The 26,967-nt window shown below is 59.6% G+C and overlaps 2 protein-coding genes across 7 annotated transcripts in view; one reads left to right on the forward strand and one right to left on the reverse strand.

Moving 5' to 3' along the window:
• FLRT1 (fibronectin leucine rich transmembrane protein 1) overlaps window positions 1-17,752 on the forward strand; it is a 74,799-nt gene extending 57,047 nt beyond the window's left edge. For 2 of the 6 annotated variants that reach the window (XM_045485695.1, XM_045485696.1), the window contains exons 2-4: window positions 1,561-2,511; window positions 11,607-12,118; window positions 12,188-17,752. In XM_045485695.1, the coding sequence (XP_045341651.1) occupies window positions 12,196-14,220 (2,025 nt within the window). In that variant the 5' untranslated portion in view covers window positions 1,561-2,511; window positions 11,607-12,118; window positions 12,188-12,195 and the 3' untranslated portion in view covers window positions 14,221-17,752. The other 4 variants (XM_045485699.1, XM_045485698.1, XM_045485700.1 and 1 more) reach the window with 4 other exon arrangements.
• MACROD1 (mono-ADP ribosylhydrolase 1) overlaps window positions 1-26,967 on the reverse strand; it is a 144,788-nt gene that overhangs the window by 88,522 nt on the left and 29,299 nt on the right.

The following is a 26,967-nucleotide window of genomic DNA, read 5'->3' on the forward strand; positions in this document are numbered from 1 at the left end:
CCTTGCCTTTATCCCGAGGACCGTGAGAGGGGCCCGATGCCAGTGGGATGAGGCTGCCCTCCTGGATCCATAACTTCCAAAGCAGAACTTGGGCGGTTTCTCTCTGTCGTGGGGCATCGGCGGCCATGGCCGGCCGGAGCCTCTGGGCTCTGAGGACACTGCCCCCGTCCTCTCTAAATACGGAGGCCCAGCTGCCTCCGCCTCCACCCCCAGCGGTACAAAACAATTTCCTCGCCCCGGCCAGGGAGGCAGATGACCTCATTGGACTGTTTCCATCTCTCCCTTTCGTAGAGAAATTACAATTTATAACTGGATGCAATCGCGCGGGTGTAACAGCAAGAAGGATCGGTGCCGTAGCCCGGCAGTCACCCCTCATGCAAGGGCTGTCCTCGTCTCCCCTCCCGCCCCACCCCTGCCCTGAGCCTCGGAGGGGCCGCACTCCACCTGCCTGCTCGTACTCCAGGTATTTAGCAGGGCCTGGCCAAGCAGGATCTGCGGGGCTTGCTGGTTCTTGAACCTCCTTCCTCTCGGGGAGGCTTGTCCCAAGGCTCCCCCGTCAGCCTCGGCCTGCGCTCCACCTGGACAGCACCCACCCCTCGTCCCACACGCGCCCCTGCCGGGCTGGGCGTCCGGTGGGCAGTGCCTTCCGCCCCCAGTCTGGGCTCTGGGCTTATAAAAACACGCGCCCTAAATATCCCTGTTTTTATTTGTAACGGCCCCAGACAACACGCCTTCCTCAAATCGGCCACCTTGGGCCCGACAAAGAAGACCGCCCAGATGCAGCTGAGCCCATCTGGATCCGGTTTCAAACCAGAGCTAACACTCTCAGATGTGTAATAAAAGCCCTTTTCCAAAGAGGGGCTCCTGCAGGGGGAATACGGACACCGGGGCACCGCAGGGCTGCAGGGCGCCACGCTAATGAGAGGCGATCCGGAGGGCTCGGGTTTTGTTTTGGGTTCTGAGGAACAGCCAGCCCTGCCCCCAGGTCTCTGCGGAAAGGGGAGGATGGCCTCAGAGGGCACTAGAGGGGTGGAGGCCTGACCCCGGCCTAGGAAGTGGAAGGCCGGGGACTCTGAGACCCAACTTCCCAGCTTCCCCGATGCTCCCGCTTCCCGAGGCGGCGGTGGGGAGGAAAGGCAGTGCTGCTTCTGGAAGCCGAGACCGCGGTGGCCCAGTTGGATCCTTTGAATGACATTTAGCAAGAGGAGCAGATGCTGGGGGAAGCGGAGCCAGCTCTGGACCGTGCAGGCAGCCCCCGCCATGGCCAGGAGCCCTCCGAACTTCATGTTTCTCTCTCCGGTCCTTCCGCCCTCCAGGAAAAGGAAACCGGGCAGCTTTGAGGAGGGTGCTCTGCGTGGCCCCCTGTTTGTTATCTGGATTGCGGAAGAGAAGGGAGATGGGGGACGAAGCATCCCAGCCCCCTCCCGGCTCCCTGGCATGTGGTGCTCCAGAAAGCAGGTTCCAGAGGGATGGGAGGACAGGCGGCTGCAGCCCAGGCCGCCTGTCCCTGTGCGGCTCCTAATTTCCCTGGGCTTAATCGCTTGTATTGTTTCTTGGCAGGTGAGGAGGCAGGGAGTGGGTGCGAAGGCCTCCCTTTTGGACAGACGAGACCAGGGGACGAAGCAGGAAGAACGCGCCCCTCCCCCGCCCCGCCTCCCCAGCAAGAAAACCTTCTCTACGAACAGGAGAAGCCAAGCAGGACTGAGCGTCCACCGCCCCCCCCCCCACCCCACCCACCCGAACATCTTTCGAGAGAGAGAGGCATGTGGGGCCTGACAGCTCAGCGGCGCATGTCAGCAGCTTCAGCCCCGCGGTGAACATCTGAACTCCTCAGCGGGGTAATGGACCCCCTCCTTCCCCCCCGGAGACACAGCCTGAGTGGCAGGAATACCGATCCTTTGGAGAGTGGCTCCCTCTCAGCTCTGTCACGCAAGAACGCTCTCTGCACCGGGGCCCATTCTGCCGAGTGACTTAAAGGGATTAAAAAAAAAAAAGAGAGAAAGAAAAACTTGGTGAAGAAAAAGGGGTAAAAGCCACGCCGAAGCTTTGCAGAGGAGGTGGCGGCCAGCAGACAAAAGGGCAAAAGTTGAAAGAGGACAGCGAGAGGCCACCTCCGCGGGATGGACGCCAGGCTGTAGGGCATGCCTGGGGAGCAGGGGCCCAGAACACCCTCAGGCTGCACACGGGGGTCCTGGGGCTGCAGGGGGGGGGGGCCTCTGCAGACCCCTCATGCTCGCCCCTCACTCCAGGGGGAGAGGCCAGCGGTGCCTGAAGCCTAGGGGACAGAGGATGCCGCTCCAGACCCGAAGCCACGTCTGAGCACGAGCAGGGTGTCCTCCCTGCTCCCCAGGGCGCCCCCAGCTCCACGCAACACCCCGAGTCTGTGGCCCGTGCCTGGGTGCCAGGGCCGCGGGGCCAGAATGTGACTGTGTTTGGGCCCAGCTCAACCGGAAGCATCCAGAGCAGAGACCCCAGCCAGACCCAGCAGGTTCCAGGGCCGCAGCTGAGGAGGTAAGACACACGCAGATGGGCTCTGGGTGGCCCAGGAAGGCCCCGTGACTCCTCATGCCCAGAGAAGGCATAGCACGCGAGACGGCTGGGGCCTGCTGCTTCCCGGCTGGGTTGCACTGGGGCGTCACAGAGCCCCCCAAGTCTGCAGCTCCAGCCCACCCGCCCCACACATTCAATTCAGGTAGTTTGCCAGGGGAGGGGTCTTTTGCCACCCAGTGAGTGGCCTGTGTTCTACCCCGGGGTGAGCCGACCCAGGGTATAAGGTCATGGCCCTTCCGGGGCGTAAACTGCGGTGGGGGGATGCTCCAGCCTGGGCAGGGGCGGGGGTGGGGAGGTCTTACTTTGAGCCCCTCTGAATTGTGCCCAAAGGGGGCGGCAGTGAGGCCTTGCGGGGGAGGCAGGACCTTTGGTGACCGAGGCTACTGGCCATGGCACCTGCTGCCCTCCAGCTGGAGGGAGTCCTTCCATCCAGGTCTGCCCCTGCCCTGGATGGAGGGACCGAGGGTGGGGTTGACCCAAAGCCACCACCCAAGACCCTGCACCCACTGGCCCTTGGGCATCACTGCTCTCTGGCTTCCAGTTCAGCCCCTCTTTGGGTGGGAGTGGCTTGCTGAGGGCCCAGGGAGGGGCAGCAAGTGTCCCAAGATCACACAGCAGGCCAGAGGGCCCCTCCTCCTCACTCAGGCTGCGGAACCTCCCGGGCTTGTCAGGTGGGGAGCTGGGTCCTGCGTGGGGGGCAGGGCCTACTCTCCCCAGGCTCCCCCGAGGCCAGGAGGGAGGGCTCGTGCCTCCCCAAACACAAATCCCAGGCAACTTCTAGGAGCGGCGCCCAGGGCAGGGCAGGGAAGCCCCAATTCATTACCAAGATGGAAAATGACACTTCTCTGCACGCTTCCCCAGGAGAGGGGCTGATTTATGACTGCGCCAGGGCCCGGGACATTCGTCAGCGCGGCGCGACGCGCACACCGTCTGCGGGGGCATTAATAGCCGTGTTATTAGCCACCGGCGTGAAAGATGCCCTGCGGATCGGCTATTTGCTGTTATTTATTATAAAGGCGCGCCAGCCCGGCAGCGGGCCGAAAGGCGTCACGATCGCTGGGAGCCCGAGCTCGGCCCCTGCCCACCTGGCCTCCCTCCCCCCATCCCTACCACGTGTCCCCCACTCCCCGGTCATTTGTCCCTATTCAACTCCCAGCCCCTAGGAGGGGCTGGGGGCAATTCCTGGAACCCACCGCTGCTCCCCCAGGCCTGTGCCCCAAATATTTATGGAGACCCTGCTCAGCGCCGGGCTCTGTTTCTGGTGAGCTGTGCGACTTCCTTCCATCCCAAGGCAGAAAGGCAAAGAGAAACAAACCGGGCTGTGGGGCCGGGCCGATATGGGTTGGCGCCCCATCCCTCCTGTTGTGAGCAGTGTGACCTCGGGCACATCCCTTCCGCTCCCTGAATGTGCTCCCCTTTGTGCGCTGGGGGCGCAGTCTCTGCAGGGCTGTGGCCAGCTGGAGGGGAGGGGAGGTCATGAAGGATCCAGCATGCAGCAGGCGCTCCCCCTTGCCGGCTACTGCCACTAATGGGTCCCGGCCCCTAGGGCTAGAAGGGTCCACAGACCTGCCGGTAGGGGAAGCCGCCCCCATGAGCCCCTGTGTTGGCCACTGTGCGCCATCACCCTCCTTGTGCCGATCTTCTGGGAAAGGGTTTGAGAGTTCAGAGCCAAGGCTGGAGGGGGAGGGCAGGGGGAGGAGTGGCTGCGGCTGCTGGGGGTTATCTCTCTGCCCTGGACCAATCCCTTCTGCTCTCTGGGCCTCGGTTTTTCCTCCTCTGTGAAAGGCAGATAATTTCCAAAGTCCTGTACCTCCCCGATTCCGGGGTCCTGAGGGTAGGGTCCATCCTTGCGCATACGTGTGGGGTGGGAGGAGAGAGGCCAACTTCAGAAGGCGAGGCTGGCCTCTGGGGCCTGGAGATAGATCTGTGGTTGGGCAGCACCAGGTCATAAGAGATGAGCAGGGGGGCAGACAGGGGTCTTCCTCAGGTTTCTCTCTCTGGGGCTGGGGAGGTCCCCCCTGGGCAGGTGAGAGGGCAGGAAAGACACCTGGGAAGGGAAGGGCACTGGACGGCGAGTCCAGGGCCCGGGTTTGTGTCCAGCTCCTCCCCCAGCAGTGGCACGATTCAGACAAGTCAGTCCTTTTTCGTCTCTGGGCTGTCACGGTGAGGGCACCTGAGTCGTTATCACCTCCTAGGGTGGGGCTGAAGGGGGGCCGGCCTCTCCCGGCCTCTCCCGCGTCTCTCCCGCTGCCTGCTTCTAGGCTTCAGCTTGTGGGGCCTCCCTTTTGGCATCGTCCTGCGCTCGTGCGTTCAACAGAGGTCTACGAGCATTCCCGTGCCAGGCTCTGTACTAGGCTGGTGAACAGGACAGAACATGCCCTGGGTTATAGGAATTCCCATTCTAATGGGAAGGGCTGGCTAATCAATTCACGATCGATACACAGGACGGTCTGCCCAGGAGCAGGGCCCTCGTCTAAGGGATGCCACACAGCTCCTACGGGGCCCCATCCCCAGCCCGCTCCCAGCCTCTGCTTTAGTATCCATACCCAGTCTCTCCCTCCGCCCCTGGCTGCTAGGATCCTGCTGGCCGCTTAGAAGCCCAGCCGCGCTGACCCTGCAAACACAGAGGTCCCCACCTATTCTCGGGGGCTGGCACCAGCCCTCCACTGCTGCCTTCTCTCTTCCTTCCTTCTGGCCCCCCGGCAAAAAAGGCCGTCACGTCCCTCTTCGGCCTCCCGAAACTCCCCTTCCTTTCCTTTTTTTTCCTTCCCCAAAGGAATTAAGCCTCAGTCCCGGCAGCTTTACTAAAAACGCACACAGACAGACAGAAATATCAGGTGCAGAAATATCTTATTAAATAACGCGGGGAGAGAGAGAGAAACAAAATTACACATGTCTCCTTTCATCCCCCCACTCCCTCCCGGCCCTGAATAGTTTAATATCGAACACTGTTATCAATATAATTAACCTCCTAAGACACAATTTTAAAGTCTTGTTTTTTAAAGGGATTTGCATTCTCTGAAGTTCAGGACATCCCGCTGCCCGGCACCGCCCAGACGGCCCACGCGGGGAGGTGAACTCGAGGTACATTTTTAGTGGATTTGCATACCTGTCTGCAATTACCGCCAGTGGTAACAGCTGATGCATAATGCATGCGGCATGAAATTAGAAAAATAATTAACTTTAGGGTTTAAAAGAATCCCCTACCCCCGCCCTCCCCTCCCACTCCAAGTTCTCAGTGGCACCCGTGGATAAGAACAGGAGCAGAGATGTGCAGGCCTGGGCTGGGAGGGCCTTGAGGGTCGTGGCCGCCAGCCCCCTGCCGCAAGGAGGTACCTCCAGTGGGCTCAGACTGGCCTGGGCCTCAACTAGCGCTTGGAACAGGCCCGCTCACCCAGAAGTCTCAGGGTCCCCCCTCCACCTCTGGCCCACACTTCACATCTATACCTGCAGGGGGCGCTACCTGCTGCTAAGAACAGCGAAGGGTCCCCTGTTCCAAATGGAATGCTGCATCAGGCCCTCTGCTCAGGGCTGCTCAGGCTTGCAAACAACCGTAGCTTACACCCAGGGAAGCGGATCACTTATGGTGCCGTCTTACGGAGGAAGGCCTGAGACCTGAGGCCACCCTCAGCAGGTGGGGCAGCTGGACGGAGCCCAGGCGAGGCCCCTGGGCTATCTGCCTTACAGGAGTGGGGGTTGGGGGAGCCTGGAGGTGGGGGGAGCTCTTGCCAGGCCTCGCTGAGCTCCAGGAGGCAGAGGCCAGCCGCCTGCCCCATGGCCCTCCTCTTTCCGTGTTGCCTGTAGGTGAGCTGGAGAGGTGGGGAAGGAAGTGTGGGGCCCCTCGTTAACTTCAACAAAGGTTTGCTGAGGACTCACCACAGGTATGGAGGTGATCCTGCCTTGGCGAAGCTCCCTGCCTGGGTGGGGGGAAGGGGGGGGGAGTCTTGGCTCCTTTTGGGGCCAGGGTCCCCTGTCTCTCCCCTTCTGGGCTGAGAAGCTGCTTCCGTCCCTAGTCTGCTCAGCACATCTTGCTCCGGCCTCCGGCCCTGCTGTTCCAGTAAGGACCCGAGGGCCTGGCAAGGTTTAGGGAAAACACAATGAATGCTCGTTGCTGAAGAGAAGGACCGGAAAGCGGAGGGGGAGGGGCTCCCTCGCCAAACTCGGCCAAGACAGCCGGACAGCTGCCCTGACTGGGTCACAGGAGCTCCTCGGGGCCCCTCCGGGGACAGGATGGAGCAGCCCTTCCTTCTAAAACCACGCGTCCTGTGCTGGGCCCTCCGCGCCACCCTGTCTTGTCATCTTCCGGGGAGAGCGGGGCTCTCGGCAGCATGTTACAGAGGAGGAAGCTGAGGCCCAGAGAGGCGTCGCTACAGTTCACGCAATTGGGAGCTGGTGAGGCCAGGTTCGAACCCAGCTCTGTTGTTCCCCTCCTTGATGCTGGTTCCCACGCCTCCTTCTTGGGGTTGGCACCACCTGGAATTTTCTGATTCCTAAAGTGGGGGCTGAGACTGTGCCTGGCCCTTCGGGGCACCCAGCCTCGGGACGTCCCCAGACGAGTCGCCTTCCCTGGTGAACAGGAAGGCAGGCCAGGGCCCGGGGGCAGGAGGAGGCCCGCCCTGCCTTCCCTCTCCTGCCCGGGACCTCCAGCTCCTTCTAGAAACATGCTCATACCTAACTGTGCCCCCCAGGACCTGCAGCGGTAGATACCAGCTCCTATCCAGCATGCCCGGGGCCTGGCTAGGCCTTGTGTCCTGCAGCTGCCCCCCGCAGGCGCCCTCACGCCAACCCTCCCTCCCAACTGGACCCCCCCGGGAGTCCCTGGGCCTCTGGCAACCCAGCTTGATGGGACTTGGGGAAGACACCAAGCCACGGGTTCCCGACAGGGAGGTGCCTCCATTCAGCTGGCAGAAAAATAACCACCAGTGAAGTGGTTGTGAGCAAAGCCAACGTGGAGTCAGCCTTGCAGAGGCTTCTGGGGAAAGCTTCCTGGAGGGGGCTCTAAGGTGAAGTCTTGGGGAGGAGTAGAAGCTGGCTCAGCCAGGCTTGAGCGGGGGAGGGGGCGTTGGTGTCCAAAGATCAGGAACAGCATGGTGCAATGGCCCAGAGGGAGCATGGGGGAGGTCAAGGCCTTTAGGAATGGGGGGCTGGGCTGTGTCTCAGAGTTCCAGGGGGACCAAGGCGAGAGCTGAGCGATGAGCCCCACCGATTACTCACACCCCTTCCCGGGGCCTGGACAGCTCCCCATGAGAGAGAGGCTGGAGCAGCCTGGGGTAACCCAGGAGGGTCGTGGTGTTGCTGGGCCAGCTCTGTGTGGCCCAGGCTGTAGCTTGAGGCGTGGGGCTGTGGATGCACAGTTTGAGGTAGAGGGGACCCGGCGTCACAGCGATTGACAAGGGGTCCCTATCAGGAGGCAGCTTGGGCTACAGGCTCCCAGTCTACCCTGGAGGCACGACAGAGGCAGTGGGGTGAAGAAGGGGTCCCTGGAGAGCAGAGGAAGGAGATAAGCAGAGCCTAGGCAGGTGTGCCTGGGGGGCAGTCAGAGAATCGAGGCAGCTTTTATACCTCATGCGTTGGGTATGTACAGGTTTACGAGGGTAACTGTGCACGTATTTTCTCATTGAGCCCTCAATAGTAAGTTCCCCTTACAGGAGAACTACTATGATCGCGTTTATAGATGAGGAAATTGAAGCTCAGAGAGGCCAAGCAACTTGCGTAAGATCCCATAGCGGCAGAGGCAGGACTCGAACCCAGGTTCCTCTGCCGTGCAAGACGGCAGGAGCTAGTGACTGATGGAGAATGCCAAGAATGATGTTCCAGGTCCCCCCCTGGCTACTGGGAGTCTATATACCTCCCGTCTGAGCCACCTCCCTGCTCCCTTCCCAGGGAAGGATCCTGCTGTCAGTCACGGAGCTGGTAAGTCGTAACTCACATCATGCTGAAGTCTGCGGAATCCGCACAAGTGACCCCGTAAAAGACGGGCAATTTACCGGGTTTAATTTGATGGCCACATAAACCATCAAACACACAACAAAGGAATAAAAAGGCCACCTGGCACCCAGGCAATTAAAGGCTCCTCCAGCAAGGCATGCCTCTTCCTCCCCACCCCCCAGGCCCTGCCCTGCCTTGCAGCCTTGGGGAAGGGGCGGCGAGGGGAAGCTTGAGCCAAGATGGATGAGGCCCGCAGACAGGGGAAGGGAAAGGCCTTGGGTTCCTGCCTCCCAAATGCTTCTTGGTTATCCATCAGGCATCTCTGAAAGGTGCAATTTAGACTCTATTATGATGCCAGGGCCTCTGGAAGCTGAGGGCTGTGGCCATGAGCTGAGCAGGCACCGGAAACTGATGTCTGTGCCAGAGAATGTGGTGGCTGGCCTTGGCTTTGGCCTTAACAAGTCCGCCCCTTGCTCAGGGCACTGCCCCCAAATGGCCAAGCCCAGGAGCCACCCACATCCCATATGCCAGGACTCGGCAGCTGACAGATCAGAGAGAAGGTGTGTATCCTCCGGCCAGATGCTGGGGCCCGGGACGGAAGGATTCAGACGTGACCTCTGAGACCAAGGCAAGGTGGCCTTTGAGTAGGCCTGAGCCTTCCTGTCCCCAGCACCTGCTCTAGCCCTGCCTCTTTGCTCCTAAGCATCTTGAGACAGGATACCCAGGCTCCATAACCTTCATGTGTATGTGACAGGCTGGCATAGGTACAAACACGCATCTGTGACGGGGGATGGGTGAGACCTGGCTGGTTGGTACACCCCCGCCCCCCGCTCCCCCCGTGCCTGGGTTTATCCCTGTCCTCTGAAGGCCAGCACGTCCAGGTCTATGCAGCAGCTCTGTTTCGAGCCTGTCCTCTTGTATAGTTTGGGCCAGTGCCCTTCTCAATCCTGGATGTAATGAGAGGTGAGGGAATCTGGTCGGACAAGGGCCAGGCAGTGTGGGATGCCCACGCTCCAGCTGGATTTTACAGGATGACTCTCGCTGACACTGAGGGCAGGAGGGCTGGGCAGCACGGTGCAGGGCTCTGGAGGGGGATAAGAGAGGGGAGTGGGCCAGGGCAGCCGAGCCAGGGAAACAAAAGACGATCGAGAAATCCCCCAAGTGCAAGCTCGAGTGCAGGAAGCAGAGACCGACTCTAAGTCCCAAGGGGCGGGGCTGTGCATGGGCTCGGGACCCATAGCCTGGGCTGGGAAACGTGTTTCAAGAAAACAGGCAGGAATAAGCAGGCAAGTGTCCTCAGCCCCTGGGGCCAGCAAGTGCTTGTAGAAGGGGGCTTACGCTGACTTCAGGAGCCCAGAGTGTCGGACAGGGTCTCATCATTCCCCCGCTCTGTCCGGGCTTTCCACGGGGTCCCTCTGGCCCCACGCACAGACCCCATGCACCCGTCCCCCTTGCCCTCACTTGCTTCTAGCCAGCTGCCCTCTGCTGGCCCTTGACCTGCCTCGGGTCCACCTCATGGACGAAACTTCCTGCGGCTAACTTCCTGAGGAGGCTTAGTGCGCTAACCATGGACAAAGCCTGAGCTTGCTCCCGAGGGCCTCGGAGCTGCCGAGATGATCTGTCCAAAGGCCCCTATAAATGCAGATGAGGGGCACGAGTGTGTAGGGGTGAGTGGAGGCATTCCTGCCTTGCTCGGCACCTCGGTGATCACCGATGCCAAGCCACACCAGGCCTACACAGCCCACGGTCCCTGCCCTTGAGCACCTGAAATTTAGTAGGGGACGTTAAAGCACTAATCCCCCAACGGTACAACCTGCGGCCCACAGAGATGGGCACGAGATGAAGCACCACGAACCCAGCGGCCCGGGTTCTGGCCTGGGCGCCCCCTTACCACTTCTCAAGTGGTCTTGGGTGTGCTGACATCTGTGAGCTTGAGTCTTCTCTTCTGTCCAGTGGGACTCAGAAGAGCATTGACCTCAGGTTTGCTGGGAAGGTGAAGTGACTTAAACATTCACAAAGCTCTAGGAGAGGTCTACGCTACACTGGGAGCCACCGTCCCGCCAGAATGGAATCCCAAGCGGCTGGAACGCGGGCTGGCCCATGGTGGGGGCTCCCTAAAGAGCTGCTGGATGGCTGGATGGACGAGTGGGTGGATGGGTAGACACACAGGAAGGCCTAGCAGGGGAGGGGACATTTGAGCATGGTCCTGAAGGGTAAAGATGGCTTTGCTAGACGGATTGGCGTGGTCGTCCCGGGCATTGAGAGGGACGGACAAGGGAGAGGTTTGATGTGGCTGAGAAATGGAGATGTTCAGTCCCCCGCGCACGAGAGAGGTTCCCCGCTGACTTGTTCGGCGAGCAGGGTCCTCACTCTGCTCCGGACACCAGGCTGGGCCGGCTTCGGGCTGGGGCCGCAGCTCACGGTCCGAGAGGCAGTTGATCGGGTCCCGCCATCGAAAAGCCTTCGTGTACCTAGAGGCACGCGGCAGACCTTTGCCGGCTGCACGAAGACACCTTCCTGGCTGAGGGTGAAGGATGATTTCTCCTTAATTGATTTTTTACTATGAACAGTAAAATAATATGAGAAAAATCTATGCGGCAATTTTTCCATTTGTGAAAACCGAAATTACACCTTGCAGCCGGTTGCTTCAGCATGGACCCCTCCCTCTTTTTATTTGTGTCATTTCTTTAAATGCAAGAAAACAGATACATACATACATATATATATACATACATATATATGTATATACACACACATATATATATACATATGGAACAGGTATACATATATACTTATGGGATAGGTATATATATATTTATAGAACGGGTATATATATACAGATATATATATACGTATATATGTATATATACATACAAACGAAAGTTGCGTGATTTGGGAAGGGTGTGGAATAATTTCCCGCACAACACAGAATGCAGAGCTAGGGAGGGCACGTCTGATAAAGGAGTTTTCTGTAAATACACAAGAAAGTGATTCCGTTGACACCTCATTGTTCTGTCTATAAAATGCACGAGTGACAAACAGGACATGTTGTTTTAACACCAGACAATGAAGCTCCTTGCTCTCCACTGCTCACCAGTGGCTAATGCTGGCAGCTTCTTTTTTTGCAGGTTCTACTGACACCCCCCCCCCCGCCCCCTCTTCGAGGCTCACAGGCCTCATGGAAACAAGCTTCTCCTTCAGACCCTGGGTACGAGCCAGATAGGGATGCGAGTTTCCGTTCCAGTGAGGAATAGCGGCTCTGAATCCATAAAACACGCCTTAAATCCATCCCATCAACATTGACCAGCCACTTTTACCATTAGCCATAAAGACTGGCTTAGTGTGAAGTCTTGAAAGAAGAATCAGAAACTGCGGCGTGGCTCTCACTAAATTAACCTCACCCGCGGCTCGAAATCACCGTCCGGGAGGCCCGAGACCGTGGCCGCCCGATTCACAGACATCTTTGCTCCTGATGGGATCTGACGTGGGCCAGACGTCGTTAGAGTCTGACCGCAGCCCGAGGGATCACCTGTGGCGTAACCTTGGCACACAAAGGGCCGCGGGGCGTGCACCTCCAGGCTTGACCTCTGCCCCGCGGTGACCCCCTGGCGGCCGGCGGGTGGGCGCCGTGACTGGCTCTCACCGCACGTGTCTTGTGCTCCTTGCAGGTGTTGAGGCTCCAGATCGGGCGGGGCCCGGCTCCCCCAGCCGTCCACCATGGTGGTGGCACACCCCACCGCCACCGCCGCCGCCACCCCTGCTGCCACCGTCACAGCCACCGTCGTGATGACCACGGCCACCATGGACCTGCGGGACTGGCTCTTCCTCTGCTACGGGCTCATCGCCTTCCTGACGGAGGTCATCGACAGCACCACCTGCCCCTCGGTGTGCCGCTGCGACAACGGCTTCATCTACTGCAACGACCGGGGACTCACCTCCATCCCCGCCGACATCCCCGACGACGCCACCACCCTCTACCTGCAGAACAACCAGATCAACAACGCCGGCATCCCCCAGGACCTCAAGACCAAGGTCAACGTGCAGGTCATCTACCTGTACGAGAACGACCTGGACGAGTTCCCCGTCAACCTGCCCCGCTCCCTGCGGGAGCTCCACCTGCAGGACAACAACGTGCGCGCCATCGCCAGGGACTCGCTGGCCCGCATCCCGCTGCTGGAGAAGCTGCACCTAGACGACAACTCCGTGTCCACCGTCAGCATCGAAGAGGACGCCTTTGCCGACAGCAAGCAGCTCAAGCTGCTGTTCCTGAGCCGCAACCACCTGAGCAGCATCCCCTCGGGGCTGCCCCGCACGCTGGAGGAGCTGCGGCTGGACGACAACCGCATCTCCACCATCCCGCTGCACGCCTTCAAGGGCCTCAACAGCCTGCGGCGCCTGGTGCTCGACGGCAACCTGCTGGCCAACCAGCGCATCGCCGACGACACCTTCAGCCGCCTGCAGAACCTCACCGAGCTCTCGCTGGTGCGCAACTCCCTGGCCGCGCCCCCGCTCAACCTGCCCAGCGCCCACCTGCAGAAGCTCTACCTGCAGGACAACGCCATCAGCCACATCCCCTACAACACGCTGGCCAAGATGCGCGAACTGGAGCGCCTGGACCTGTCCAACAACAACCTCACCACGCTGCCCCGGGGCCTGTTCGACGACCTGGAGAGCCTGGCCCAGCTGCTCCTCCGGAACAACCCCTGGTTCTGCGGCTGCAACCTCATGTGGCTGCGGGACTGGGTGAAGGCGCGGGCGGCCGTGGTCAACGTGCGCGGCCTCATGTGCCAGGGCCCCGAGAAGGTCCGGGGCATGGCCATCAAGGACATCACCAGCGAGATGGACGAGTGCTTCGAGACGGGGGCGCAGGGCGGCGCGGCCAACGCCGCGGCCAAGACCACGGCCGGCAACCACGCCTCTGCCACCACACCCCAGGGCTCGCTCTTCACCCTCAAGGCCAAGAGGCCAGGGCTGCGCCTCCCCGACTCCAGCCTCGACTACCCCATGGCCACGGGCGATGGCGCCAAGACCCTGGTCATCCACGTGAAGCCCCTGACGGCGGACTCCATCCGAATCACGTGGAAGGCCACGCTCCCCGCCTCCTCTTTCCGGCTCAGCTGGCTGCGCCTGGGCCACAGCCCGGCCGTGGGCTCCATCACGGAGACGCTGGTGCAGGGGGACAAGACAGAGTACCTGCTCACGGCTTTGGAGCCCAAGTCCACCTATATCATCTGCATGGTCACCATGGAGACCGGCAACACCTACGTGGCTGACGAGACGCCCGTGTGCGCCAAGGCGGAGACGGCCGACAGCTACGGCCCCACCACCACGCTCAACCAGGAGCAGAACGCAGACCCCATGGCAGGCCTGCCCCTGGCGGGCATCATCGGCGGGGCTGTGGCCCTCGTCTTCCTCTTCCTGGTCCTGGGGGCCATCTGCTGGTACGTGCACCGGGCCGGAGAGCTGCTGACCCGAGATCGGGCCTACAATCGGGGCAGCCGGAAAAAGGATGACTATGTGGAGTCAGGGACCAAGAAGGACAACTCGATCCTGGAAATCCGAGGCCCCGGACTGCAGATGTTGCCCATCAACCCTTACCGCGCCAAAGAGGAGTACGTGGTCCACACCATCTTCCCCTCCAACGGCAGCAGCCTCTGCAAGGGCACGCACACCATCGGCTACGGCACCACGCGGGGCTACCGGGACGGTGGCATCCCCGACATAGACTACACCTACACATGATGCCGGCCACCCGGGCCGCCTCCGCCCCAGCTCCCGCCTCCTCCCGGCCTGGTGACGACGTGGCTTTGCCCCAGCCTGCTGCCATCCCATAGAGCAAGGAAGAGAAATTCCACGACGACTTGCCCAGCAGAAAGCAAAGTTTGGGAAGGGTTGACGATTTTATAGAACGCGACAGTGAAAGAAAAAAAAAAAAAATTTTTTTTTTTTTTTTCTAAAGAATAGAAGGTAGGAGGGGGATTTGACGTTGGTGAAGACATAATTTATACCAAATTATGCCACCTGGGGAGGGAAAGACTAAAAATAATATGGCAGGCAGGGTTGGGTCAGGGTTTTTATTTTTTATTTTTTATTTTTTATTTTTTCCTGAACTGGAAAGATACTACCTGTACAGCGTCTGTGTATGCCTCACGCTCTGTTCAGGGCCGTCACAAAAGAGCCGTCAGAGAGAACAGCCAACACGCGAGGCCCCCATGCGGCTCCCGCTGCCGGGTGCGCGTTGGTGACAACGTGATGGAAAGTTTTCAGGCTCCTCACAAAGGAGAGGGGGAAGAAGAGATCCTTCGCTATGGAGAGATTGTCCGGAAACCCCTTCCCTGGTTCTTTCCGTACGATTTCCCTTGCAGGTTTGCAAGAAAGAGCACGTCTTTCGCTGCATTCTTTGAACGACGGTGTGGTCAATTAAAAAGCAAACTTTCTTCTTCCTATGCCGCCACCCTCTTCAGTTCCGTGCACCATACTCCGTGGAAGCCCCACGGGGGCGGTGGGTTTCCCAGCCACTTGGAGGGGCACCTATCTACCTGGCTATGTCGTGTCTCTAAATACGGATGGGTAGATAGAGCCACATATACGGTCCTTAACTACTTCTTGGGTCAGTTCGTACGATTTTCCTGAGACGATAGAGTCACGAAAATGTTGTTTTCTCCTAGAAATCATTGAGTAAGTAGACAAAGTGTCTTGGGCGGGGGGGGGGGGGGGGGGGGGCAGACAATGCTGTTCCTAAAGGCGGAGGTGTATCTGTCCTGGTCGGGTGGCTCAGGAGACCCTAGGGAAGGGGTGGTCTTGGTGCGACCCTATCTCAGGTTGGCCAGAGCTGGGCCGCACTCCTTTCTGATACAGAGAAACGCTTTCTCTGACTGCCAGTGTCCTTGTCTCTCTCTCTCTCTCTCTCTCTCTCTGTCTCTCTCCCCGCCGCCCCCCCAACACACAGATACAGTCACCTCAACAGCGACTTTCTGTGTTTCCTCTGTGCTGTATGCTTCCTCCCGGGACAGGTAATTGGTGCAGGGGCTTTTTCTTTTTCTTTTTCTTTCTTTTTTTTTTTTTTATCAGCTGATTAGACCTAATGGTTTCCATGGCTGCTCACACAAAGCCCAGAAAAAGACATGAAAATTCTCAGAAGAGCCCTGGGAGACAGCAACCCCCCCCCACCCCACCCCCGCCGAACGAAGAACACTCAGCCGCACCCACCCCTGGCACCCTGCTCCGGAGAGGGGAAGACCAGAGCTCCAGAACGGCCAGCAACGGAAGGGTACGGATCTGGGGCCCTCGGAAGAATTCAGGTTTTATTTCCTCCCTCTGGAACCCGTGTCGCCACCATTTATCAACTGGCATTGCGATTTGGTGAGCCGTGAGATTAAAACCATAATGAAATAATGGCAGCAGATCTGGAAAGAAGGGCGGGGCGGTGCCCGGCCTTCTGCCGCCTCCCGCGCCCCGGCACCCAGGGAGCTTGGGTCACCACCTGTCAACGACGGGCCGCTTGTGCTCTGCCGCGGAGGAGCGATGTCAAAGGAGAGGCACTGGTCCGAGGGCAGGGAGGATGAGAAGGTGTCCAGCTCCCGGTGGTGGCGTTTTCAAAAGGCCTCGACTGCTTTGACAAAAAGCCAAAGGCGGGGACAGGAAGCTGAACACAGGGCCGCCAGGACGGGCCCGGGGGCCGGCCACTCGCCGCTCGTGACAACATGTGACTGGCCCCTTCGGTGAAGAGGCAGGGGTTGAAAGAAGTGGACACAACAGTCGCCTGAGCGGGGTGGAGGAGAGCGGGTCTCGCCTGACGGGGAATGCCAGCTCCCCAGGCCCAGGGAGAGGCGGAGGGCATGGACAGCTCGCTCTAAACTAAGCCTCCCACCCCCTCACCCCCCCCCCCCCCAGCCCGCCCTTCCCCACTTGAATCATTTTCTCATACAATGAGATCAGGAGAGAGATTTTTCCAAGCCTTAATTTCATGTCTCTGTGAGGGTCGCCCTCCCTTTGACCTGCAGCGCCCCCGACTCAGGCCCTTTCCGGCAGCCTGGGGAGGAGCAGAGGGTAGGTGAGGATGTGGGGCATTGGCTCAGGAAGCAGGGGCGGGGGGGGGGGGGGGTGGGGGGAGGGACCGAAGCCCGAGGTCCCTGCTGTTTCAGAAATGAGGTCCTCTCCCTCAAGGCACCACCCATGCCTTCTCCCGGTGTCCCAGTCCTCGGCCTCCCCACGGCCCCCCTCCAAGTCCCTACTGCGGCCATGCTTGGTCCCCCAATCTTACTCCGGGTCCTCCTTTCTCCTTGTACCACACCGGGGAGAGGTCAAATCATCCATCCTCTTAGAGGGTAGGAAGGCATTTGGGGAACGGCGGGCCGGAAAGGCCTGCGGGCCTCCAAGGCCAGGCCTGGGCGGTAAACTTCCCTCCCCCACAGCACAAAGCAGGCCAGAGCCACCTGGGCCTGAGGACACTCGGGTCTCCTGCTCCGGGGGCTCAGGTGGGGGCTTCCCATGGGCTCGCTGCAGGCGTCCCCCTGAGGATAGTGGACACCCGCCGGCCAGGCCCTGGGGCACGCTCTCGCGTATCCCACCTCAGCATCAGACATCCTTCCAGAGTCCTTTCTGAGCGAAGCTCCCAAAATTCTGCCTTCTCCCGGCCCCTCGAGCCAAGGAGGGGGCCTGAAGCCACATCCACTCTGAAACCATGTCCCTTCCTGGTCCAGCTCGTCTGAGTGTCCTCATAACACAACGAGAGATGCTGCAGGGGTGCCCGCCCCCCCCCCCCCAGCACCCCAGCAGCGCGTGACGATCCTGGAGCCAGGGCCGATTCTGTTTAGAATCTCCCCTCTGTGGGCGGCCGCCCTGACCCTTGCAGCCTCGAACTAGCCAGAACACCCTTGGCCTCAGCGTTGATGAGTGTATTTTGTGGCATTTATAGCAGGTTTTAAGTTTTAAAAAAAAAAAAAACAAAGAGCCCACGACACTTCTTTGGTTAAGTGGTTTACCCTTCGTGGTAATTAGACGTAGTGATTAGAATCTCTTTTCTATTACATGGCAATTTTCCTTTAAATTTCCCCTAAAAAAAAAAAAAAAGAAGAAGAAGAAGAGGAAGAAGAAGAAGAAGAAGAAAAGAAAAAGGGAAAGAAAAGGCAAGGAAGGAGGGAAGGCAGGGCCAGGCGAGTAATTTGCATTTTGCGAATGAGGCCTCTTGTAAGCTCAGCTCAGGCGTGGGGCCCAACGTATGGAATGCTTAAGAGATTACTAAGAATAAAATCTATTAATTAGTCATACTCAATTCCGCAGACATGATGTGCATCAAAAGCTTCTTTTCTTCCCTTTTCTCCTTCCCTTTTCCTGCGGCCTCCCCGAGGAAACCTCCATCTTCTCTAAATTGGCTCCGGCTTCCTGGGCTGCCTCCACGGTAACATGGCGGCCGTGTGGCTGACTAGAGGGCCTCCCCCATCCAGGGCTGGGATGCCAGGTTTGGGGGCAGGAGCTGGGGCATTGGTCCCTTCTGGCTATGAGTGACAAACTGGCAGGGGAGGTGACAACAGCTGGCAGGATGCAGTGGCTGGGGCGGGGTGGGGGGGGGCGGGGCAGGCTTCCCCACCCAGAGCCCAGAGCCCATGCCTGCCTTGTGCCTCTTCTCCCTCCCTCTTAGGGATCTAGGGAGATCCACCAGGAGCAGAAAGTGAGTCAGGAAGGGTTTCCAGAGAGGTGGAGGGAAAGCATGCTTTGTAAATCCACAGCCTCAGTTTCCCCTTCCGCAAAGTAGAGGGTGGGCTGAGGCAGGAGTCTGGCTACACCCAAAAAAGCTGGGTGTTCCACAGGCCAAGTAAGGGCTCCTCCCTTCCACTGATTCTGGAAGGTTCTAGTTGGTCCAGTGCAGGTGACGGAGGCCCAGAGCAGGAGGGATGAGTCAGGTGAGGATCCCTGCGGCATCTGAGAAGGGCTGGGCAGCCTGCCCAGGATGCACCTGAGCCTCCCTCCTTCACCTGCTTGGAGCCCAGGAAGGAAGAGAGGACACCCCCCCCCCCCCCACCACTACCAATGGCAGCTCAAGTCCCAAAGCCAACCCACTCCACTCTAGAAATCTGCTTCCTGTGGAACACGCCAGGGAGAAGGACGGGGCTTCTGAGCCTCACGCTTATGAAAAATACAACAAGGAAAATTGGATGCGGCAGACAGGGAGCAACGGAGCTGGGAAGGCAACCAGGAGAGAGCTGGGGCGTTTGCTGGAAGGAGGGGCCTCAGGGTGCACGGCGGCCTGTGTCCCCAAGGACCAGACCTTGCTCTCGGGGCCAGGAACGCAGCCAGGCTCAGCTGTGGCCATCCCAGGCGTCCATGTCCCCTCCCTGCACTCAGATCAGTGCAGGTGATGGGCGGAGGCCCCGAGCTGGATTGGCGCCAGAGTGAGTGCTAACAAGCAATTCACAGCCCTGCACAGGCCTTCCAGAATGCAGACAGAGGAGGCATCTTTTTTCTTAAGGAGGGATAAAAAGGCTCAAAAATGCAAATCATTACCGTTTACAACCAAGCGAGTCTGCTAAATTGATTAGAAGAGATTAAACTCCTTGGAGGTGAAGGGAACGGGGGATTTTTTCGCATTTTATGAACCTGCCCCCCGTGGCACTGTGCAAAGCGGGGATTTTCCGGCCCGGCTCGGGGGCTGCCCCTGCACAGCCCCAGGAGGAGCTGGGGGTCCACGGCGGCCGACACCATGCAGGCCGGAGTGCTCAGAAACGGTGCTGCGTTGGACAGAGCCTGGGCTCAAGCACTACCCTCAGGGAAGGCAGTTCTGCCTTCCTCCAATGCCTCGTGCAGGGGGCCTCTGGGCCCGGCGGGGGGGGGGGGGGGGGCGGTTACGTCTGACCTACACAGGTCACTCAGAAGCAGTCCCAGCTCCCAGCAGAGGCTCTGCCCCTGCCCTCCAGGTTCTGTCCGCCTTCGGGGTGAAAAGCGAGGTGAAGTGGTTAGGCTAGTTACTTAGAGGCTAAGACTCTGGGGCCATGAGCTTTTCTGCCTCCTTTCTGTCCCAGGGCAGGCCTGTGACTCATTCGGTGCTGCGGTGAAAGCAGTGGGGCCAGTCATAAAGGGAACGCTGAAGGTCAGGGAAGAGAAACTCTGGGCCAGCAGAGGAGTTCGATAGTGAGCCCTCTGTCCCTGGGAGCATTCAAGCACTTGATGGGGATGTGGCAGATTATTTTCCTGCCTCGGCCAAAAGCCTGGTTCTTTGACTAGAAGGTCCTTACTTTATCATTCCCCCCTTACTTTATCATACCCCAGGACCCCGTAAGGAAGATATCAAGAGATGTTGACTGGGTTGCTCAAAACGACCAGTGTCCCCTGAAAAACCCCAGGTCAGGGCCATCCCACCGTCAGGTGGCCCAGCCCCGTCAAAGAACTGCTGGGGCCACTGGAGATGCTGCCAGGGTCCCATCCTCAGTATCCAAGAGGCACCGGGAGAGGAAGTGCATACCCCAGCACTCCTTCTCAGAGTCTGGATCTGGAGGCTGGAGGGTGACCCGCCCCCTGCGGCGGGTCCCAGGCTGCCCCCGCCAACCCCTGCCCCCCAACCTGCTCTCCGTGCCAGGGCCCCTGCCCCGCTGAGCAACCTCCGCTGTCCCACCACGGGCTCTCTTTCCCACTCAAAGCACTCGGCACTGCCGGCTCAATCCATCCATCCCGGCCAGGTTGACGGCTGCCTGGGGCATTTTTCACTCTGTGTTTTTAAGCATTTACCATTTCTTTTGAAATGGTCCAAGTAGTTGCCTGAAATATCCACGCCTGCTTCTTTAGAAACACTCACAAAAAGATTCCCTTGGCTCTTGAGTCCCCCCCACCCCCACCCCTTACTCCCCCCACCTCTGCATTTTTAATATATTGTTTCTCTCTGGTTTTGGAAATTCTGTTGTTGCTGGGGTCAGACCCGCATTCTCACTGTAAGCGGGATGATAGGTGTGCCTAAGGCCCCCGATGCCGCAGGGGCAAAGCCAGGCTTTTCTCCATGTCGCCCCTGAAGACGGCACACCTTCAGTCTGGGGGCAGCTCCCGCCCTGCTCCCCGCTGGAGAGCCCGGCAGGCCCTGGGCTTTTTGAGACCACTGTCACTGCCCCCTCGCACCCTGTTACTAAAGTGCCCCGCTTATGCTGGGAGGGCAGTCTGGGCATGCTTGAGGGCACCCGGTTCCCTGTGCGGGGGGCTGACCAGGTCCCCACGTCCTAGCAAAGCTAGCCCCTAAGGCACTTGTGGCCACCACCGTGCCCTGGCCCGTCTTCCCCACACCTACCCACGCTGTCCTCACCCTCCACCTGAAAACCCAAAAGGCCGAGTCTGGAGAGTCTTTGCAGGAAGGTCCTTACTGCCACCGCCCCTAAATCTGTTTTATGGCCATCAGGGTGCACAGCCCCATGCTCCTCTGTGCCGGGTCCCTGAGGCCCAGCACAGCGCCTGGCACACAGGGGTGCTCTGTCTTCTCTTCTCTGATCCTCCCTTCCCTTCTTGTCCACCCCCTCGGGCTCAGGTCAGAGGGCCCAGGCGTGTGTTGGCAACGGCCTCCCTCCCATCCTGCCCCTGCCTCACCGCAGCCAGCACAGGGAGGGGCTCCTCTAGGCGGCTTTTCCTCTCAGACGCGGTCCCTTGGCCCCACCGATCACCAGCTGTGAGCCTGAGGGGGAGAGCCCGCCATTTGGCGAGATCTAGCAGCCAGCCGGGAGTGACTCAGTTTCCTGTCTCCCAGCTGGAGCCTCAGGTGGGTGACGAGGAGGGCAGAGAACTGGGTGCCGTCCCACCTTGTCTGCCGCTCCCATCCAGAAGCCCTGCGCACCCAGCCACCCATCTGGAGGAACCGACCTGGCTTTCTCCTGCAGACAGAAAAACCAATGTGACAGGAGCCAACAGTCAAAGCCGCAGCAGACGCGGGGCCGCCACACGCTCGTCTCCCTGGAGCCGGGCCGCCCGGGGCACTTTGACCTGCCCTGTGCAGGGGCCCTGTTTGTAGAGTCCCACCCAGCTCCGGACGGCCCGGTTTTCGAAAGGTTCTGGGCACCCAGGAGGCAGACAGAGGACCCCGAAGCTGGCCTTAGGTGTTTATTTTATTTTATTTTATTTTTTTAACCCGGCCCAGCTGAGAAACCCACCCTGGCGTCCAGGGCCCAGCGCCAGGCTGCAGCACGGGGGGGGGGGGGGGGGGGGGGGGGGGGGGGGGGGATTCTCTGGATGGAGGGCCCTGGTGCCTTCCGGCTCGTAAAGAGATGCTGAGAGCCGTGGGGAGGAGGCAAAATAGCCCAGCACTGGAGGGTCTGTCATCTGAGATGGGGAGAGATGGTGTGGAAGGGCGGGGGAGGCTGCGGGGTTGTGAACACAGGCGCGCCACAGGCGTAGCAGGGTCGCACGGTTCGGCTGGCTGGAGCGGCCGCCTGCTGATTATGAATGTCACCAGGCAGGTGTGAGCCAGGAGGTAAAGGGGAAGAGTAAACGAAAAGAAAACCCCACGCGTGGGCACTGCAGAGTGAATGTTTTTTAAGAGCCACCAACAGCAGTTCCCTTGCCCGATGTTAAAAGGTTCTCTGTATCTCATTTTGGTATTGTAAAGATTTCTGGAGCCACCCGGCGCTTCGCCCAGGGGGCTCCCGGTTCCAGCAGTCAGAGGAGGAGAGGGCCAGGGAGGGAGGAGGGGGTGGGTCCCTGCGCTCCAGGAGGCAGGCTTTCCCCGGCCGGCCGCACGATGGCACAGGGCGGGCAGGCCCGGTCTCTGGAAAGCCGGTGCCCAAGGCCCCTTCTGCCTTCCCGGCCGCCCTCGCTTCCCCGTGAAGCCCCGGCCTTCCTCACCCGCAGGATGGGCCCTGTGAGGCCACCCGGCCGCCCGCTCCTTGTCCTTTCCCTCTCTCTCTCTCAAGGCTAAAGCAGTCTCGGGGGGCTGAGCGATGGGACCACGTCCACGGCTGCCTGCTGCCGCCCGAGACCCGGGCCTGCCCGCCTCGCTCCCGACCTCGCCCCCCCCAGACGGGGGGGTTTTCGGAAAACTGAGACACCCAGACACCCACCACGAAACAACACAAACCAAAGTGCACTGCGGACCGCCCTCTGGCCTCCTTCTCGTAGGTGCCTTGCAACTTCACTGTTGAGATGAATGTGATTAACTATTTGGTCCTTTTTTCTGTTTGTCTGTTTTCATATAAGATGTCCAAGTCCACTTTCCTTGTCCTTTCTTGAAATAAATAGAAAGATTTAACTTTTACAGTTATCTCGGCTGCTGACTCGGCTTGGGGCCCGGCGCGCCAGGGGCCAGGTGCCTGCGGCACATGTGGGCTCGACGGCCCCCGCCGCTCCCCGGGCCTCTCCTCTCCGGGGTTCAGCTCTGCTGGTGGGGGTCCCACCGGCACGGAGTGGTGGCCTGGCACAGAGCGGAGACTCCGGGCTAAGTTCCCTGGGGCACGGTCGGGATCAAGATAATGATTCTGCCGCGGGGAGGAGGGACCTCCGCCCCCATCCCGTTGGTCCTGGGAAGGTGGACCGCCAGCTGAAGGCAGACGCCCAGGGGGTCTCCACGTGGACATGTATTTGTGGGAGCCGTGGATCACCCCACGTGGGCCCCTAGGTAAGACTGGACGCGCACGGGCACCGCAGACACGGGCTGTTCCTCTACCTGGTGGACGCTGGGCTGGGTTCTTCCCCCTGCCCACCCACCCAGACCCCCCCTTGTCTCCTAGATGCGCCCCCACGTTCACCAGTCTCTAAGCCTTATGTGATATCTCATACCCCAAAGAGGGGGAGAAAGGAAAAAAAAAAAAACAAAGATGCCTTTCCATGAGAACAATGGCAGTTTCTGCTAAATTTAACATAAAATAAGAACTCATTACTTCTGCCTTAGATCTGAGTGCGTGTCTGGATATGGGTTAATGAGTTTTTCCCTTCATATTCCAAGGAAGCGAAGGTATTTCTCCACGTGCCTTGGTGATGGGTGGCGCGGCTGGGGTGACACAGGCATCCCTCTCCCTCCTCACCTTCTCTTAGCCCTCACCTCCCATCTTGGCAGGAGCCAGCCAAGGGAGAACACTCCAAAGAGCAGCACACGGTGTGGCCTTTGGGAGAGGGAACAGGGTCCGTTCCTCCAGCTCTGGCTCAGAGCCGGTGCACAGTGGGTGCACAGAGGGTCCACCCAGCTCTTTCTCATCCGACACCCATTCTCCAGGGCCGCGGAGTGATCTTAGAGCACCTGAGAGCGCAGTCAGCCAGCCGGTCAGTAGATATATATATGGAGGGCCTACTGTGTGCTACGGTTGGACTGGGGCATCCTTCCTGCCTCACAGAGGAAGAGGGAGGAACCCCCACGGGGGAGATGGGGGCCTTGCCCGGGGCCACCAGGGGGGAGGGTCTCTGGGGAATCATGTTTCCACTGAAGGTGTTTCTTCGGATGAGGAGGACTCAGGGAGCAAGAGAGGAGGCCTGAGACGGAAGAGAAGACAAGTCCAATTGTGCTCCTCCCTCTGCAAGGCTCTGCTTCCTGTCCCCTGGCCCAGCCACACCAGTAACTCCCCAGGCAGGCCCTGCCCTGACTCAGCTCCTGGTCTGTGCCTTGCTGATTTTCTGGGCTCAGATGCCCTTGAAGGCCCTGGAAGGTTCAACGCCGGCACTGTGTCTAGTAAGGCCGCCCCCTCCAGCTCCACCCTGGGCCGCACACTGTGCAGGCGACCAGCTCCCGCGCCTCCCTCGCTGGGGGCCCCCTGGCTGGCTGGTCTCACCAGTCACCCCTTAAGGTCCCTAGAGGGCACTTGCCTGGCACACAGGAGGCACCCGTGGCCGTGAAGTGAAGGAATAAGTCAATAAACACCAGCAAATCAGCCAACGGATCAATTGATCAATGCTGAGTCCCAGGAGGGGCAGCCCTTGGCAGCCCCAGAGCCCCAATAATCTGACTCGCCCAAGTGGTCTTACTTCTCCCCTCCCCCTCCCCCTGATGAGGGCAGGGAGAGTAGAGGGCGGGGGATGAGGCAGGAATGGGCCTGCCCCCAGTACGCAGTGGAGACAGCACCGAATACCAATGCACCTGCAGGGCTCCCTTCAAGCCGGGGCAGGACGTTAGGGTCCCCAAACTGTGTTCCTTAGCGCCTAGAGCTAATAAACTTTCTGCCCCGGGGAGAAAGCCACGGTCACATGCATTTGGGAACAACCGGATTAATGCCACTCCTGTTTTGGAGGCTCCTCAGACAGGCCCTCGGAATCCCTCAGAAGTGGGTTGGATTCCGGGGCTACACCACTTACTCCCGTGCCTCAGTTGTTGCCTCAGTAAAATGAGTGTATGGTAAGAGCTCACCGTTCTTATTTTTACCATCATGACAGCATTGACCCTGCTGATGCGTGCTGGAGGCTCCTCGGAGGGTACAGATTGCTGGGATCCCCTCCACTTTGTCAGGGAGTGTAGGCCCCCATCCCTGACGTGCGCGCGCGCATGTGCAGAAACACACACACACACACACACACACACACACCAGCATTTATTCAGCATCCCTGGCCCTCAGGCACAGAGCCAGGCACTAAGTTGGCTGGCACTTCTCACAAGGAGGCTCAGGTATCTCCAAATGGTCTGTTCCCCAGACCACCCCAACCGTAGACAGCCGACGTCTGCAGCCTGCTCTCTGAAACCTGCTACGGGCAATCTCAGGCTGACCCAAGCTTTCGGCTGCAGGAGGACAGGGTGCGGGGATGGGGGCATCTTAGGCTTCAATAAGTGCCCTCAGGGGTTGGAGACCCAGACAGGGTCACAAGAGGGACTCACCAGGACCTGTGGGGGAAGTTCCGGGATCTGTATTTCAGGTCTATAGAACGAAGACCTTCCAAACGTTAACTAACCCTTTCTGACAAGGCGCAGATGGTCTGAGAGGCAGCGAGCTCCGTCCTCACAGGACAGCAAGCAGAGCTGGCTGCCGGTCCCTCAAGGGGACACGACTTCTGGGTGGGGGAGGGGACCCACTGACCCTGAAGAGCCCCTGTCTCCCTATCGTGTCTTCCAATGGACCCTGGGAGATGGGAAACCTCCCCCCTGGCCCCGGCCCCCAGCTTCGGGGCTTGCCTTGCCCTGCTCCAGCCAAGCAGCTTCTGGCCCTCTCCTCCCCAAAGAAGTCTCAGGACTCACAGGTCACTGAGGTTACGGGCAGGTATGGGGTAAGACCCCAGATGGCTGCCCTGTGGCCAAGGGGCATCCCAAGACCCAGGGCCTTGGCTTCTTAGATCCAACTCCACCTGTTTGGTCAGATGGGGGACTAAACGTTCCAGTTCAGATAGGACAAAGGGTGGCCACTACACCCCGTAACCTGGACCCTGCCCTTGCCCGGCCACCACCAGTTTCCGGAAGCTTCCCTCCTCCCGCGCCCCTACTTCCCAGGAGGCGTTGCTGACCTCACCGAGCATCCTGGAGAAGAGGCAATGGAGCCCAGGAAGGAATCAAACCCCAAACCACACCCCCACACCCAAGTTCTGTGGCCAGTTCTTAGCACCCTGCTTAGGAGGCCCCCCGGGTGGATCAGAGGGCAGCCAGCCAACCCCCAAATGCTGCATCAGGAGGACTGGGTGGAGCTTGCTCAGCTACTCTCGGGAGCCCCCAACCCCGGTGTGCTTCCCCCCCCCCCCCCGGCCTTGCCGCTGGCCGCCTCCCCTGCCCTCGGCCACGCCTCAGGCCCGCTCGTCAGCACCTGCTTCCCCACCGGCCGGCGCCACCATCCAGCACCTCTGAAGGACCCTCTCCTCCCGCGGCAAAGTAAATAGGATCTCTCCAGCCACTAACTGACAGCACAAATGAAATCCTGGCGCTCCCCCTCGGAGATTTACGGGGGAAGTGAAATCTTATTTGCACCATTGCCAAGCCTGGGCCACGATGAAATTATGCCTCGAGAAGAGACCCGGCCGGCTCCTCGCGGAAGCGGCCGCATCAGAGATGGGCTTATTAAAAGCCACAGCGGCCACATTTCAACCTGTTTCAGGTGTTAAGTAATTTACTGCCACCCAGAATTCAGTGGCAGGTTTTTATCATTTTTCTTTCCGTTGATGCAGGCCAGTGGCCCCCGAGGTCCCTACCTGGGGGATTACGGGTCTAAATGCTCCCTGCCCCCCTCCCCCAGCACTGCGGAGGGAAACGGGGGAGCAGGAGCCTAGGAGGGGGTGATTGGGGGGCGCGGAGTGGCAGCGGACAGCCCTGCCTCTCCTCAGGGTTCCATCAGGCTGGGCCAAAGCTCAGGGTGGCAGGGAGACAGGCTCTGAGATCCCACACCCCACATTTGGGAGACCACTGATCCCCCAAAGACGCGGCAGGCGTCTTCTGAAGGCAGCAATAGCATGAGCCCTGTGAGAGCAGCCACTACAACCAACCCCACCATCGAGTCTTTATTGGGCACCTGCTGTGTGCCAGGCCCTGCTTAAATGGAGGACCCTGCACCGCGTGGGGCCCCAAAGTCCCCTGCCCGACGGGGCTCTCGTGCTGCTGGTACTGAGCAAATATTTGGGATTGATTGATTA

This window comes from Leopardus geoffroyi, chromosome D1, assembly GCF_018350155.1.
Source record: "Leopardus geoffroyi isolate Oge1 chromosome D1, O.geoffroyi_Oge1_pat1.0, whole genome shotgun sequence".
NCBI classification, from domain to species: domain Eukaryota; kingdom Metazoa; phylum Chordata; class Mammalia; order Carnivora; family Felidae; genus Leopardus; species Leopardus geoffroyi.